The sequence below is a fragment of the Mangifera indica genome, chromosome 4 (assembly GCF_011075055.1).
Source record: "Mangifera indica cultivar Alphonso chromosome 4, CATAS_Mindica_2.1, whole genome shotgun sequence".
Taxonomy (NCBI): domain Eukaryota; kingdom Viridiplantae; phylum Streptophyta; class Magnoliopsida; order Sapindales; family Anacardiaceae; genus Mangifera; species Mangifera indica.
In genome coordinates this window covers 14,000,818-14,015,491 of record NC_058140.1, presented here as the reverse complement: position 1 = coordinate 14,015,491, position 14,674 = coordinate 14,000,818, and the positions used below count along the sequence as shown (strand labels likewise).

At 33.9% G+C, this 14,674-nt stretch overlaps 2 protein-coding genes and 1 pseudogene across 2 annotated transcripts; all 3 read right to left on the bottom strand.

The window, feature by feature from the left end:
• Positions 1-646: 646 nt before the first annotated feature.
• LOC123215001 (scopoletin glucosyltransferase-like) lies at positions 647-2,132 on the bottom strand. Its single transcript, XM_044635028.1, has one exon. The coding sequence runs from the start codon at positions 2,105-2,107 to the stop codon at positions 647-649; it is 1,461 nt and encodes a 486-aa protein (XP_044490963.1). The 5' UTR covers positions 2,108-2,132.
• A 1,410-nt stretch (positions 2,133-3,542) lies between these two features.
• LOC123212778 (scopoletin glucosyltransferase-like) lies at positions 3,543-5,231 on the bottom strand. Its single transcript, XM_044631970.1, has one exon. The coding sequence runs from the start codon at positions 5,127-5,129 to the stop codon at positions 3,669-3,671; it is 1,461 nt and encodes a 486-aa protein (XP_044487905.1). The 5' UTR covers positions 5,130-5,231; the 3' UTR covers positions 3,543-3,668.
• Positions 5,232-13,272: 8,041 nt separating this feature from the next.
• Positions 13,273-14,474, bottom strand: LOC123214320 (annotated as a pseudogene).
• Positions 14,475-14,674: the final 200 nt, after the last annotated feature.

Here is a 14,674-nt window from a genome sequence, read left to right as displayed (position 1 = left end):
CTATTTATAAGGAAATAATACAATCTTTTGGAATTCTCTACCACCAAAAATAATATTTATTAACTCTATTGTTATTTTTTTTGACCAAATGACTATTTACCACTTAAGGTTTATTGAAACAATAAATTTTCACACTTTAAATTTAAAAAAACTATCTTCCCATACGTTTATTAATTTGTTAAAAAAATATGTTAAATTTTTATAAAATTGTTAAAAGTCTATGATTTTATTAAATAATTTTTTTATATTCCTAATTTATATGAATTTTAATTAAATCTAATGAAAGAATTTATTATTACAAAATATGAATGTCAATAATATATAACCATATATTTGTAATAAATTATAATTTTTAAATATACTAATGATGTTAATAAAATCTTTTTAAAGGTTTCGAACATTCGAAAAAAAAAGTTTGTGATATTTTTAAATTTACACCCTCATTTAATAATACCACATTGTTTTTTTAAAATGCTATTTTTTTTTTTTCCTTTTTTCTTTCAAGGAATTTATTAATGAGTTTTTATGTGAACTTATCGAGTAATGACTACATCGACGAATTGAAGGGTGCATACGATAAAAGGAAAAGCTAAGACTTCTATCTGAACCAAATGCAAATTAGCAAGAACAAACAAACACATTTGCTTCAATTGTGGCACCGATTCAATTCTTTAATTAAAGCATTCAAATCAGAGAAAGATGAACCCCCTTCTTCAACAGCTCGCCTTGCCGTCTCCCCAAGTTCCTTGACTCTTCCCCTCCTCGCCTCCGCCTTACCATTGCCCATCATCACCTCTTTCACTACCTTTTCTACCGCTTCCCTTTTCACTAAATCTCCTGCAGCCTCAAGTCTGGACCATTTCTGAACGCCGACGCAAACACCAATCTTGAGAACTTGACTCAACAGCTTTTCATTGTAAAACTGCTCCGCCGCCACCGGCCATGTCACCATCGGCACTCCGCTAGTTATTCCTTCAAGACTGGAATTCCATCCGCAATGTGTTACAAATCCGCCCACAGCTTCATGATCAAGAATCAATACTTGCGGTGCCCATCCTCTTATAATTAGTCCTTTGCCTTCAATTCTCTTCTCAAATCCTTCAGGCAACCATTCTTCTTCACCTTTTTTCTCTTCCCTCACAACCCAAATGAATTGCTGCCCCGACGCTTCAAGCCCCATCGCAATCTCCATTAACTGAGCGGAAGTAAAGTTAGCCATGCTTCCAAAACATATGTAAACAACTGAATTGGGTTTCTTTGAATTTAGCCATTTCAAGCACTCATGTTCATCAATGGAGGCTTGTTTTCCCCTTAAAGCCTTATCTTCCACATTCCTATTACATAGCGAAAGAGGGCCTATATGCCATGCCCTCCTACCAAGAACCTGCCTGTAATGATCGGCATAATCTGGCTCAAGTTCGTAAAAGCTGTTGACAACAACACCAAAGCTCTTTACTTCCGATTCTTTCACTTGTTTCAACAGTCTGCTGAAGTCAGTCTCAACATCTCCTGTCACAAAAGCCGGCAGGTGCTGTTTTGTCAACTTTATATCACCGGGAAGATTAGGCACCAGAAATTGTTCCGAATCCGATGAAACTTTCTTGTATGGCTCATACTGCATCATACACACCGATGCACACAAAGAGAAGAAACTAGTCCCATGAAACACCAGCCGCGGAATCCCGAATTTGGCTGCAACATCAGTGGCCCACGGAAAGAACATATCCGCCACCAGGCAGTCCGGTTTACATTCCCCCAATAGAACCTCAAGAGGCTCTCGGAACAAAGTCATGGCCTTGAAAAACTTCATCGTCTTTTCCAGGCTTGCTTTTTCACCAGTGCTAGCGGCGTCAATAATTTCACATCCCTCAGGCAAACCAGCTTCAAGATAGGGAAATTTAATGGTCTTGATATCGATTTCGATACCCAAATCTTTGCTTCTCTCTATGGTTTTCAAGATGTGAGGCACATTAGCCGGAGTGGTGATAACGGTACTCTTCACCCCTCGTGTTGCAAATAGTTTGGCCATGTCCACAATTGGTATCATGTGGCCGTAAGCAAGAAATGGGAAAAAGAAAACGCGAAGCTGAGGAATGTCACTGCCCATATTCACAAGCAAAGAGACGTAGAAACCAGGACTATGATGGCTAATTAAAAAATAAAGCTTTGAATTTGGCTAGTTGTTTTCTCTGGAATCGTCACTACCTCCGTTAAAATGTGCAGAACTTACAGAATTTAGTAATACTCTGTTCTGATTGATACATCATAGAACGTACACGTGTGAAAGATTAGATTATCAATGTTAATTTTATAAGGAAATTAAGTAAATTAGTTCATATGTGTCACCAGATACAATGTAATATCTAATTAATTCATTAATTAATTACTAAAATGATTTTATATACCTTAAATTAGATAAATTCTAATATTTTATTATTAAAAATAAAATATTAACATAAAAATAAATTAATTTGATACTATGTTTGACAAAAGAGCCAAATTGTATTTTCAAACACTGAATTTCTGGGAAGTTTTATATAGTGGACTTACCTGTACTGTGTCTATATGCTCCATGCATGAAGACATTTGGCTGTCTTCTTGAATGAACGCCATTAGTCTATGCGGGTAGCAGACTCTACAAGTAGCCTGTAGATTTAATGTGATCAGTGTGTAGAGCATTTTGACAGGAAGAGTTTGAGAAAGTTGTCCTATTTCAGTCCTTAATTTGGTCCTCTGTACCTTGAGCAAAATTGTTAACTTCTTTATTCTCCCCCAACCTGTTAATTTTGGAAAATATAAATATTTACTAGGCATCCAATTCTGTTAGGGTTTTTTGTTAATTTAATCGTAAATTATTGATTTACATGACAAAAACACTTGGGAAATTGGATTTGGCTTTTTATAAAATGGCCAAAATCGAAAGTACAAGCTGCAAGAACAAATAAATAAATGAAATAAAAAAAGAATTGAAGTTGAAAATAATAAATCTGTTAAGATAAGACTTGTAAGAGAGTAAGAGATAGGTGGAGAAGAAGAGTGGGCATTGATTTACAGAGGTGAACAAAGAGTTTTTAAGTCAGGGAGCTTTGAAGAATCCATTGGGGAAAAATTCGGAAAGCCATTGAATGGGAAGGAAGAGTCGGCATCTTTTCCAGGCTACCAGAATTACACAATTGATGGTGTATTAACTGTCAAATCCGTCTACCCAAGGACCTATGAATAGTTTCCTAATAAACTCTTGTGATTAAATATAAAAATGTAAATATAAAAGAATTTTTTTTCTTTAATTAATAAGAATTCCACCTAGATTGGTTGCATAGATAAACTCAAAATATCATAATTGGAATAACAAATTTTCGAATTCAGATCTTTTCGTAAAAAGTTATAATACCCAACATTTTTGCTATCCCGTGTGGACAATACAAACGAATCTTGTTTATGTGTGCCACTTCAGAGAACCCAACATGTTCGGTTTATTGTTGTTTAACACAATGTTGACTTCAAATTTGATTTGTCCTATATTAACTGAAGCGGCAACAAAGTTTAAAACTTTAAATTCATACATAGGAGAATAGTATTATTAATTATAAATGAGAGCAATAACCCACAGGTTTTTGAACTTCAACATTAGAAAATACAAACAAGAAACACAAACCAACGTGCTAGCTTTAATGGTGGCGTAAACTCATCAATCCTTCAACTAAAGCGCTCAAATCAGAGTAAGATGAACCTCCTTCTTCAACAGCTTTCTTTGCCATCTCCCCAAGTGCCTTGGCTCTGCTTCTCATTTCCTTTGCTTCATCACTCGTGAATAAGGCTCTCACAGCCTTTTCCACCGCTTCCTTCTTAATGTAATCGCCAAATAGCATAGTTGACTGCTGAATACCAACGCTAACACCAATCTTAAGAACCTGAGTTATTAACTTCTCATTGTAAAACTGGTCCGCCGATACCGGCCATGCCACCATCGGAACTCCGGCGCTCACTCCTTCGAGAGTTGAATTCCACCCACAATGGGTCACAAATCCGCCAACTGCTTCATGATCAAGAATCAACAGTTGAGGTGCCCATCCTCTTATTATAAGCCCTCTGCCTTCCATTTTCTTCTCAAATCCTACAGGCAACCAATCTTCTTCTTCTTCTTCACCTTTCTTGTCTTTCCTCACAACCCAAATGAAGCTTTGACCTGAAGCTTCAAGCCCCAGTGCAATCTCCATTAATTGAGCAGAAGAAAAGTTTGCGACACTTCCAAAACACACATACACGACAGAATTTGGTTCCTTTGAGTTCAGCCATTTCAAACACTCCTGTTCATCAAGGGAGGCTTGCTTTCCCCTTGAAGATAAATCTTCTAAACTCCGATTACAAAGCGAAACTGGGCCTATATGCCACGCCCTTCTTCCCAAAACTTTCCTGAAATGTTCAGCATAAGCCGGCTCAAGCTCGTAAAAGCTGTTGACAACAACACCATAGCTCTTCAACTCTGATGCTCCCATCGCTTTGAACAACTTGCCCACAAAAGATTCACCATCTCTCATAGAATCTGGAATTTGTTTTCTTGACAACTTGATTTCGTCAGGAAGATTAGGCACAACAAATTCTTCAGAATCGGATGAAACTTTCTTATGTGGCTCATATAGCCGCATGGATGACATTGTACACAAAGAAAAGAAACCAGTTCCATGAAATACTAACCGGGGAATCCCAAATTTGGCAGCGGCGTCGGTAGCCCAAGGGAAGAACATATCGGCCACAAGGCAATCCGGTTTATATTTTTCCAGTAAATCCTCCAGGGGTTCCTGGAGCAGGGCAGCAGCCTGGAAAAATTTGATGACTAAATCAAAGTTAAATCGAGCAGAATTAGTGATAGCATCAACATTTTCACAACCCTCTGGCAATCCGACCTCCTTAGAAGGAAATTTGATGATCTTGATGTCGATTTGGGTAGCCGAATTGTTGATTCTTTGGTTTGCTTTTGAGAAGAAGGGTGCATCGGCCTGCGTGGTGATGGCTGTGATTTTGACCCCTCTTGCTACAAACAGCTTGGCAATGTCCACAATTGGAATAATATGGCCTTTAGCCATGAATGGGAAAAAGAACATATGAAGCTTAGGAATTTCAGTCTCCATTGATGATAAGTTGCGAGTGGTGAAAGCAAAATGACAAAGAAACGAAGAAGATGATGATTATTACAGAGAGGATTGAAGATAAAGGATGGCTTTACACGGCCCTTTTCATGAAATTTGTGGGAGTACCACAGTTCTGTGGGTTGAGCCAGTGGAACAGATCCTTACACACATAAACGACAAAGGAATCTAATCAATTAAATTTTTTCCTTCAGAGTCTGGAAACTATCCTTTTTCCACAAGAAGTTTAATATCAGATTGAAAAAAAAAAAGGTATAATTGATATTAGGAATAATTATGCAAACAAACGAACTGTACAATCTTAAGTGATATAATTATTTTTTTTAATTTCAAAATCACTTAGTTAAACTATTGAATAATTTTACATAATTTATTTATTCCTATAAATTTATTCTAAAAAAAAAGGAATAAATATGAAGAAATAAATATGCAAATAATGAAGAAATATTGAAAATCGAAATACTTACATAATCTCTTATGTCAACTTTAATGTAGTCATCACTCGTGACTTGCGACACAATAAATGTTTAATGTTTTCACTGTTTTGCATGGTGGATTTTTTCACCATATGTTTTTGACTTTAGCAACGTAAAGCATTAAATGCTTTAGAAACTCGGCTTAGGAAAAAGTCATTTTTGTTTACCGGAGAGATGGCAAATTCCCTATAAATACCCTACTCTTCTCCGCATGAATATACACACTTCTTCATCTAAGATTTGCTTCTTGTCTCTTTACTCTTGCCTCTTTCTTCTTCCTTCGTAGCTTTGGCTTAATGAGATAATAATTCTCCTTTTGCAATTCACTCATTTTATCAGTTATTTTATTATATTTATAACACTTTATCAACACGATCAACTCATATATATTACATCTTTTCATTAAGTCGTTATACTGTTTATATATTATAAATACAGATATCCCAGTTATGATATCTCAATTATTTTTTAATTTTTGTTATGTTTTTATTTAATTTTTCTTTATAATTACATCATATTTGCAATCCAAAGTTTACAAAATTGTAAATCTGGACCTAAAGTCCTGAAACCCTTGAATCTAGACCTGAAGTCTGGAATATCATAAATCTAGACCCGAAGTCTTGAATATTATTTGTAACCTGAAGATTACAAAATTATAAATCTGGACCTGTAGTCTTGAATATCATGAATCTGGATCTGAAATCCTGAATATCATTCGTAACTCGAAGTTTACGAAATCATAAATTTAAACCTAAAGTCATAAATATCATTTATAACATGAAGTTTACAAAAACCAAGAATCTGGACCAGAAGTCCTGATATTATTTAAATATTTATTTTTATTGTATTCCATTTATTTGAATATTTCTTTATTTGTATCTTTATTTATTCGAATCTTTATTTTTATTTATATCCAATTTACAATTTGAAGTTTGTAAAATCGTGAAAATATATATATAAGCCTGAAGTCCCAAGTTTTACGATTTACAACTTGAAGTTTGTAAAATCATGAGAATACATATATATGGGTCGTAAGTCCAAAGTTTCATCAAAGTCTATATTTTAGAATAATGATATCACTTTTGCAACCTGAAGTTTGCATAAAGTGTGAAAAATATGGACTTGAAGTCCAAAATATAATCAGAATACTATTATAATATTCTGAATACAAATTACAAAACCAGAAGTTTTATAGATATGAGATAATATATGGCCCTGAAGCTTCCAAAATTAATCTCAATAATTCTCCTACAAAACTAGTTATTTTGTAAATATGAGACAATATTTGAACTTGAAGTTTCAAAGATTAACTCATATATATTGTCTACAAAACCAGAAGTTCCTAAAATTGGATGAATAATATTAAATGAGCTTTTTGCATGAGTCTCCACCTAGAATTTATGAGTCTTGAAAAACTAACTAAATAAAATGTCTCAGAAGGATAAATACAAGACTATTATGTTTCGGCGTCATATCCCTGAAGGATTGCAAGCTGAAATATGGATATAATGATAAATTCATTAAATTTGTAGAGAAATTTGAAAGATAGATTTAAACATCAGATAGATTTGAACATCAGATTCAATAATACTCTCAATGACTCTATAATTTAGTATAACTCTGCAATATTCAAAATTTTTTTCCTGAATGTGGGAGATAAAATATTCTCCACATTTTATTTTATGCTCCTGTAGGAGCAATATCGGAAAAGAAAATTCTGAATTAATATTTTCTTATTATACATCGTTCTCTGAAATGAACGCAACTACCAAAAATAGTTATCATGAGTATGAATAACTCACCTCATAAGTATTACATCGTTCCCTGAAGTGAATGCAACTACCAGAAGTAGTTATCATGGATGTGAGAAATAATAGAAAATCTCAGTCACACCACCAGAAGCGGACCAAGACTGAGACGAAGTAAATTATAATGCGGAGTAAACCATAAAATAATAAGTGTGATTATAAATGTCATTGGCGATGTACCTATAATACACATAAACATTGGGTGGATCTATATTAAACACTCATAAGAATTAAATTTTTGATAAGTTAGATTCTGTCGATCTAATGACTCTTGATGTTTTATATCCTCTTTCAAAGAATAACAGTATAGTGACAAAGATGCCAAGATTTTTATAAGTCTATCATATATATTTATTTTGGAGTCATAAATATTATTTTGTCTTTTAGTATCATGTTCTCTTCCTTTCAATATTTTATGTACGTTATAACTAACGTAATTTTTAAATAAAAGGAAATGGACTCCAAAATTGAAGTGTTGACTTCAAAAGCTGATGTGTGAGACATGTGTTTGGTGGATAGTGCAACAACACACACAATTCTCAAGGAAAAAAAATTTTCTTAACTTTAGCATTAATTGAAGCTAAAGTAAATATTATATTAGGATCAATTAATCTGATAGAAGGCTCCAGAAGAGCCACAATTATGTTAAACAATAAGACCAAATTAAACATCAATGGTGCATTATATTCAAGTAGATCCAGAAGAAATCTACTGAGTTTTAAAGATATAAGAAAAAATGGTTATCATCTTGAAACCATAAGTGAAAATGGTGCAGAATTCATCTGTATAACTAATAATACCTCCAGAAGAAGGCTTATATTAGAAAAATTGTCTGCTTTATCATCTGAATTGTATTATACAATCATAAAAGGTAATCGAAACCTACACAGTATCAAACTAGAAGTTCGTTGATCCGAAAATATTTTTGCTTTGGCATGATCATTTAGGCCACCCAAGATCTACAATAATGCGTAGGATTATTGAAAATTCACATGCACATACATTACAGAATCATAAAATTTTATTGTCTAGTGAACAATTTTGTACTGCCTGTTCTCAAGACAAATTAGTAATAAGACCATCCACATCCAAAATTGGAGGTGAATCCCCCTTATCCTTACAAAGGATTCAAGGGGATATATGTGGACCCATTCATCCATCAAATGGACTATTTCGTTATTTTATAGTCTTAATTGATGCATCTGCACGATGGTCTCATGTTTGTTTATTGTCTACTCGAAATGTTGCATTTGTTAAACTGTTAGCATAAATTATCAAATTAAAAACACATTTCGCAGATTATTCGATCAAGTCAATACAACTAGATAATGCTGGTGAATTTACATCCAAAATATTTAATGATTATTACATGTCTATAGGGATTGAAGTTGAATATCCAGTCCTACATGTCCACATACAGAATGGATTAGTTGAGTCTCTTATCAAACGACTCTAGGTAATTGCACGTACTTTACTACTAAAAAGTCAATTACCTACTTCTATGTGGGGACATGTTATATTACATGCTGTAGCGTTAATTCGCTTGTAATCTTCTTTTTATCATCAATATTCTCTCCTACAATTGGTCTTTGATTATCAACATGATGTATCTCATTTGAGAATATTTGGTTGTGTTGTATATGTCCCTATTGCGTCTCCTCAACGCACAAAAATGAGACCCCAACATCGTTTGAAAATATATGTTAGATATAATTCACCATCGATTATCAGGTACTTGGAACCATTAACAGGTGATCTTTTTACTACATGATTTATAGATTGTCACTTTGATGAGACAACTTTTCTGTCTTTAGGGGGAAAGAAAATGTCTCCTGAAGTTAGGCATAAACTTACTTAGTATGTACCTATCATGTCTCATTTAGATTCTTGCACATCCAAAAGTGAAACTAAAGTATAGAGGATAGTGCGATTACAAATTATTGTCAACCAAATACCTGATATATTTGTAGATACGATAAAAGTGACAAGATCACATGTTCTAGCTGCTAATACACCAATAAAAATCAATGTAATTACTGAACAGTCCATTCAAACTGTGACTGATCAATTTACTACACGCCAGAAGCGTGGTAGACCTGTTGGATCGAAAGACACTGTTCTTTGAAAAAGAAAGACAAATAATCAAACAAATATCAATCATGATGATCCTAAGATAATTGAAAAATCTACACTCTCTAATATTCCTCCAGAAGAGGTTATAGTCCCTAAAAAGACTCAAGCCCCTGAAGTGGCACAAGTCTCTAAAGTGACACAAACCCCTGAAATGATACAAAATCTTGAAGAACAAGAAAATGAGAATATTGAAATATCTTTAAATTATGTTCGTACACGAGAGATGTGGAATCGTGAAACAATTATAATTGATGATATATTCTCATTTGTAGTAGTTACTGAAATTATGAATGATGATGATTTTGAACCACGTATTGTGGCTGAGTGCAAATAAAGGCATGATTGGTCTAAATAGGAAGAAGCAATTCAAGCAAAATTAACTTCTCTAGCAAAACGTCAAATGTTTGGGTCTATAGTTCCAACACCTTAACACTACAACCCGTTGGATATAAATGGGTATTTATGAGAAAAAAAATGAGAAAAATAAAATTGCTAGATATAAAGTCAGGCTTGTAGCCCAAAGTTTTTCCTAAAGGCCAAGTATAGACTTTGATGAAACATATGCACCTGTGATGGATATAATCACATTCAAATATTTAATCAGTTTAACAATTTCTGAAGGATTGCATATGCGTCTAATGGACGTAGTTACTGCTTATTTGTGTGAAAATTTGGACATTGAAATTTATATGAAACTCCCTGAAGGATACAAATTATCTTAAGCAAAAAGGGTCAATTCAAGAGGCTTGTATTCAATTAAATTACAATGATCATTGTATGGATTAAAACAATCCAGACGTATGTGGTACAATCGTCTCAATGAATATTTAAAAAAAGAAGGTATATGAATAACCCTATATGCCCATGTGTCTTTATTAAAAGGTCAGAATTGGGATTTGCTATTATAGTAGTTTATGTTGATGACATGAATTTAATTGAGACTCCTAAAGAGCTCTCAAAAACTATCGAATATTTGAAAAAAGAATTTGAAATGAAGGATTTGGGGAAAACAAAATATTGTCTTGGCTTGCAGATCGAGCACAATTCAAATGAAATACTTATCCATCAATCAGCGTATATTGAAAAATTATTAAAACGTTTTAATATGGATAAGGGTTATCCTTTAAACACCCAATAGTTGTTCGGTCTCTTGATCCAAAAACTATTTCATCCTAAAGAAGAAGATGAAAAAATACTTAGTCCTGAAGTATCATATATTAATGTCGTTGGAGCCTTATTATATTTGGCCTAATGCACAAGACTAGATATATCCTTCGCAGTTAATTTATTGGTCTGATTTAGCTCTACACCAACCCGTCACCACTAGAACAGAATCAAACATATACTTCGTTACCTATGTAGAACTAGAGATTTGAGATTATTCTATTCTATCAAATCCCCTAAAAACCTAGTTTAGTTGGATATGCAAATGTTGGTTATCTTTCTGACTCCTATAAGACCCGTTCACAGATGGGATATATTTTCACTTATAATGACACAGATATATCATGGTGCTCCACCAAGCAGACCTTGGTTGTAAATTCTTCAAATCATTCAGAAATTTTAGCTCTCTATGAAACCAGCAGAGAATGTATATGGTTACGGTCTGTTATTCATTATATCCGAAATGCATGCAGTCTTCCTTCTACAATAGACACTCCTTCTACATTATATGAAGACAATGCAACATGTATTGCTCAAATTAGAGGTGGATACATTAAAGGAGACAAAAAGAAATAGATCTCACCAAAATTCTTTTACACTCATGAGCTCCAGCAGAGCAAAAAGATTGATGTCAAGCAAATAAGATCTTGTAAGAATCTTGCAGATTTGTTCACTAAGACACTACCGACATCAACATTTGAGAAGTTAGTGTATAACATCAGTATGCAACGGCTTAACAAGCAACCGAATTAATCCTACTATAAAGAGGGGGAGCATTCATCAAGGAAAATTTTGAAGTTTATCAAATATTGGACAAAATGTGCACTATACTCTTTTTTCCTTCACTAGAGTTTGTCCCACTGGGTTTTTCTAGTAAAGTTTTTAATAAGACAGTTTAGACACGTCCAACGCCAACTTACAAGACATTTAATAATTATGTTTTTTTGTTTTGGTTTGTATCCCACTAAATTTTTCCTTAATAAGGTTAATATAATTATCTATAAGTGATGAAAATCCAAAAGAGAGTGTTATGCATGGTGAATTTTTCCACCACATGTTTTTGACTTTAGCCAAATGGTAATGTAAAGACATTAAATGTCTTGGAAACTTGGCTTGGAAGAAAGCCATTTTTGTTGACTAGAGGGGCGGCAAATTCCCTGTAAATACCGCCCTCCTCTCCTCATGAATATACACACTTCTTCATCCAAGATTTGCTTCTTGTCTCTTCACTCTTGCCTCTTTCTTCTTCCTTTGTAGCTTTGATTTAATGAGATAATAATTCTCCTTTTGCAATTCACTCATTTTGTCATTTATTTTATTATATTTATAACATTCACATCTTGTCAAACACATTTTTTTATTATTGAAAACATAGTTGACAATTTGAATATCGTATTTAAATAGAAAAACCCTTTTTCAAAAAGGCCAAAAGACTTCTTCCCACCCACGATTCAAAGTGTAATCACAAATTCAAATTTAAATATTTATCTATTTATTAAATTCTTTTTTTATTATTATTAAAAATAAAATTTTTATTTAAATTCGTATTTTAGGTCACTTTTATAATTTAAAATTTTTATTTATGTTCCCTAATCTCATATTTTTTTAAAAAATTGACATTTTTCCGAAAATTTTAGAATTGCAAACTCCAATCTTATTCCCATATATGCCTCCAACCTTTTAAAAGAATTTAGTTTCACCTCTTTCTCTCCTTCAATTTCCAGTTCTCCTCTCTAATGACCATTTACTGTCTTTGATTATTGGCTCTCCCCCCTGCCTTGATCACTCTCCTTTTACTCTTCAATCATCTTCGTCGACGACAAAGATGAATGTTTTTTGTCAAAGACAAAAACGAATGTCTTCATCTAACGAAGACTTATCGTCCAAACATTTGTTAGACAAAAACCAGTTATCTTTCTCTCAGACAAAGACTATTTTGTTTTTGTCTTTGATAAACATAGTCAGAGAGCGAAGGGAGAGTGATTAAAAGGGAAAAGGAAGGCTAGAGAGAGAGAGTGGCTGGTAGAGACAATGAATAGTCATTAAAGAGAAGTAAAGAATTTAAATTGAGGGAGAGAAATAGATGAAACCGAAATTTTTTTAAAAGTTGGCACGCCGACTATATATGAGAAAACAATGAGAGTTTGCAATCCTAAATTTGGAGGGAAGGGAAAGTCATTTTTTAAACCTGAAAAATATAAGATTAGTGGGCATGAATAAAATTTAAAAAAATTTTAAACCTGAATGAGAAATTTTAAAATTTTAAAAATGTGATAAAATTAATAAATTTTATTAAATATAATAAATAATTAATATCCAATAATCAATCTTCGTTGTTTTTTTTTTATAATAAAATATTAATAAAAACAAACACATCCTTAAAATATGGAATTCTGATTGATACATCATAGAACGTACACGTGTGAAAGATTAGATTATCAATGTTAATTTTACAAGGAAATCAAGTAAATTAGTTCATATGTGTCACCAGGTACAATGTAATATCTAATTAATTAATCAATTACTAAAAGGATTTTATATGCCTTAAATTAGATAAATTCTAATCGTAAATTCAAGACTGGAATTCCATCCGCAATGTGTTACAAATCCGCCCACAGCTTCATGATCAAGAATCAATACTTGCGGTGCCCATCCTCTTATAATTAGTCCTTTGCCTTCAATTCTCTTCTCAAATCCTTCAGGCAACCATTCTTCTTTCCCTTCTTCTTCACCTTTCTTCTCTTTCCTCACAACCCAAATGAATTGCTGCCCCGACGCTTCAAGCCACATTGCAATCTCCATTAACTGAGCAGAGGTAAAGTTAGCCATGCTTCCAAAGCATATGTAAACAACTGAATTGGGTTTCTTTGAATTTAGCCAGTTCAAGCACTCATGTTCATCAATGGAGGCTTGTTTTCCCCTTAAAGCCTTATCTTCCACATTCCTATTACATAGCGAAAGAGGGTCTATATGCCATGCCCTCCTACCAAGAACCTGCCTGTAATGATTGGCATAATCTGGCTCAAGTTCGTAAAAGCTGTTGACAACAACACCAAAGCTCTTTACTTCCGATTCTTTCACTCGTTTCAACAGTCTGCTGAAGTCAATCTCAACATCTCCTGTCACAAAAGCCGGCAGGTGCTGTTTTGTCAACTTTATATCACCGGGAAGATTAGGCACCAGAAATTGTTCCGAATCCGATGAAACTTTCTTGTATGGCTCATATTGCATCATACACACCGATGCACACAAAGAGAAGAAACTAGTCCCATGAAACACCAGCGCGGAATCCCGAATTTGGCTGCAACATCAGTGGCCCACGGAAAGAACATATCCGCCACCAGGCAGTCCGGTTTACATTCCCCCAGTAGAACCTCAAGAGGCTCTCGCAACAAAGTCATGGCCTTGAAAAACTTCATCGTCTTTTCCAGGCTTGCGTTTTCACCAGTGCTAGCGGCGTCAATAATTTCACATCCCTCAGGCAAACCAGATTCAAGATGGGGAAATTTAATGGTCTTGATATAGATTTCGATACCCAAATTTTTGCTTCACTCTATGGTTTTCAAGATGTGAAGCACATTAGCCGGAGTGGTGATAACGGTACTCTTCACCCCTCGTGTTGCAAATAGTTTGGCCATGTCCACAATTGGTATCATGTGGCCGTAAGCAAGAAATGGGAAAAAGAAAACGCGAAGCTGAGGAATGTCACTGCCCATATTCACAAGCAAAGAGACGTAGAAACCAGGACTATGATGGCTAATTAAAAAATAAAGCTTTGAATTTGGCTAGTTGTTTTCTCTGGAATCGTCACTACCTCCGTTAAAATGAGCAGAACTTGCAGAATTTAGTGTTACTCTGTTCTGATTGATACATCATAGAACGTACACGTGTGAAAGATTAGATTATCAATGTTAATTTTACAAGGAAATCAAGTAAATTAGTTCAT

Bases quoted from the DNA above. Each gene is read 5' to 3' on its own strand.
- LOC123212778 (XM_044631970.1), bottom strand. From the start codon at position 5,129: ATGGAGACTGAAATTCCTAAGCTTCATATGTTCTTTTTCCCATTCATG.
- LOC123215001 (XM_044635028.1), bottom strand. From the start codon at position 2,107: ATGGGCAGTGACATTCCTCAGCTTCGCGTTTTCTTTTTCCCATTTCTT.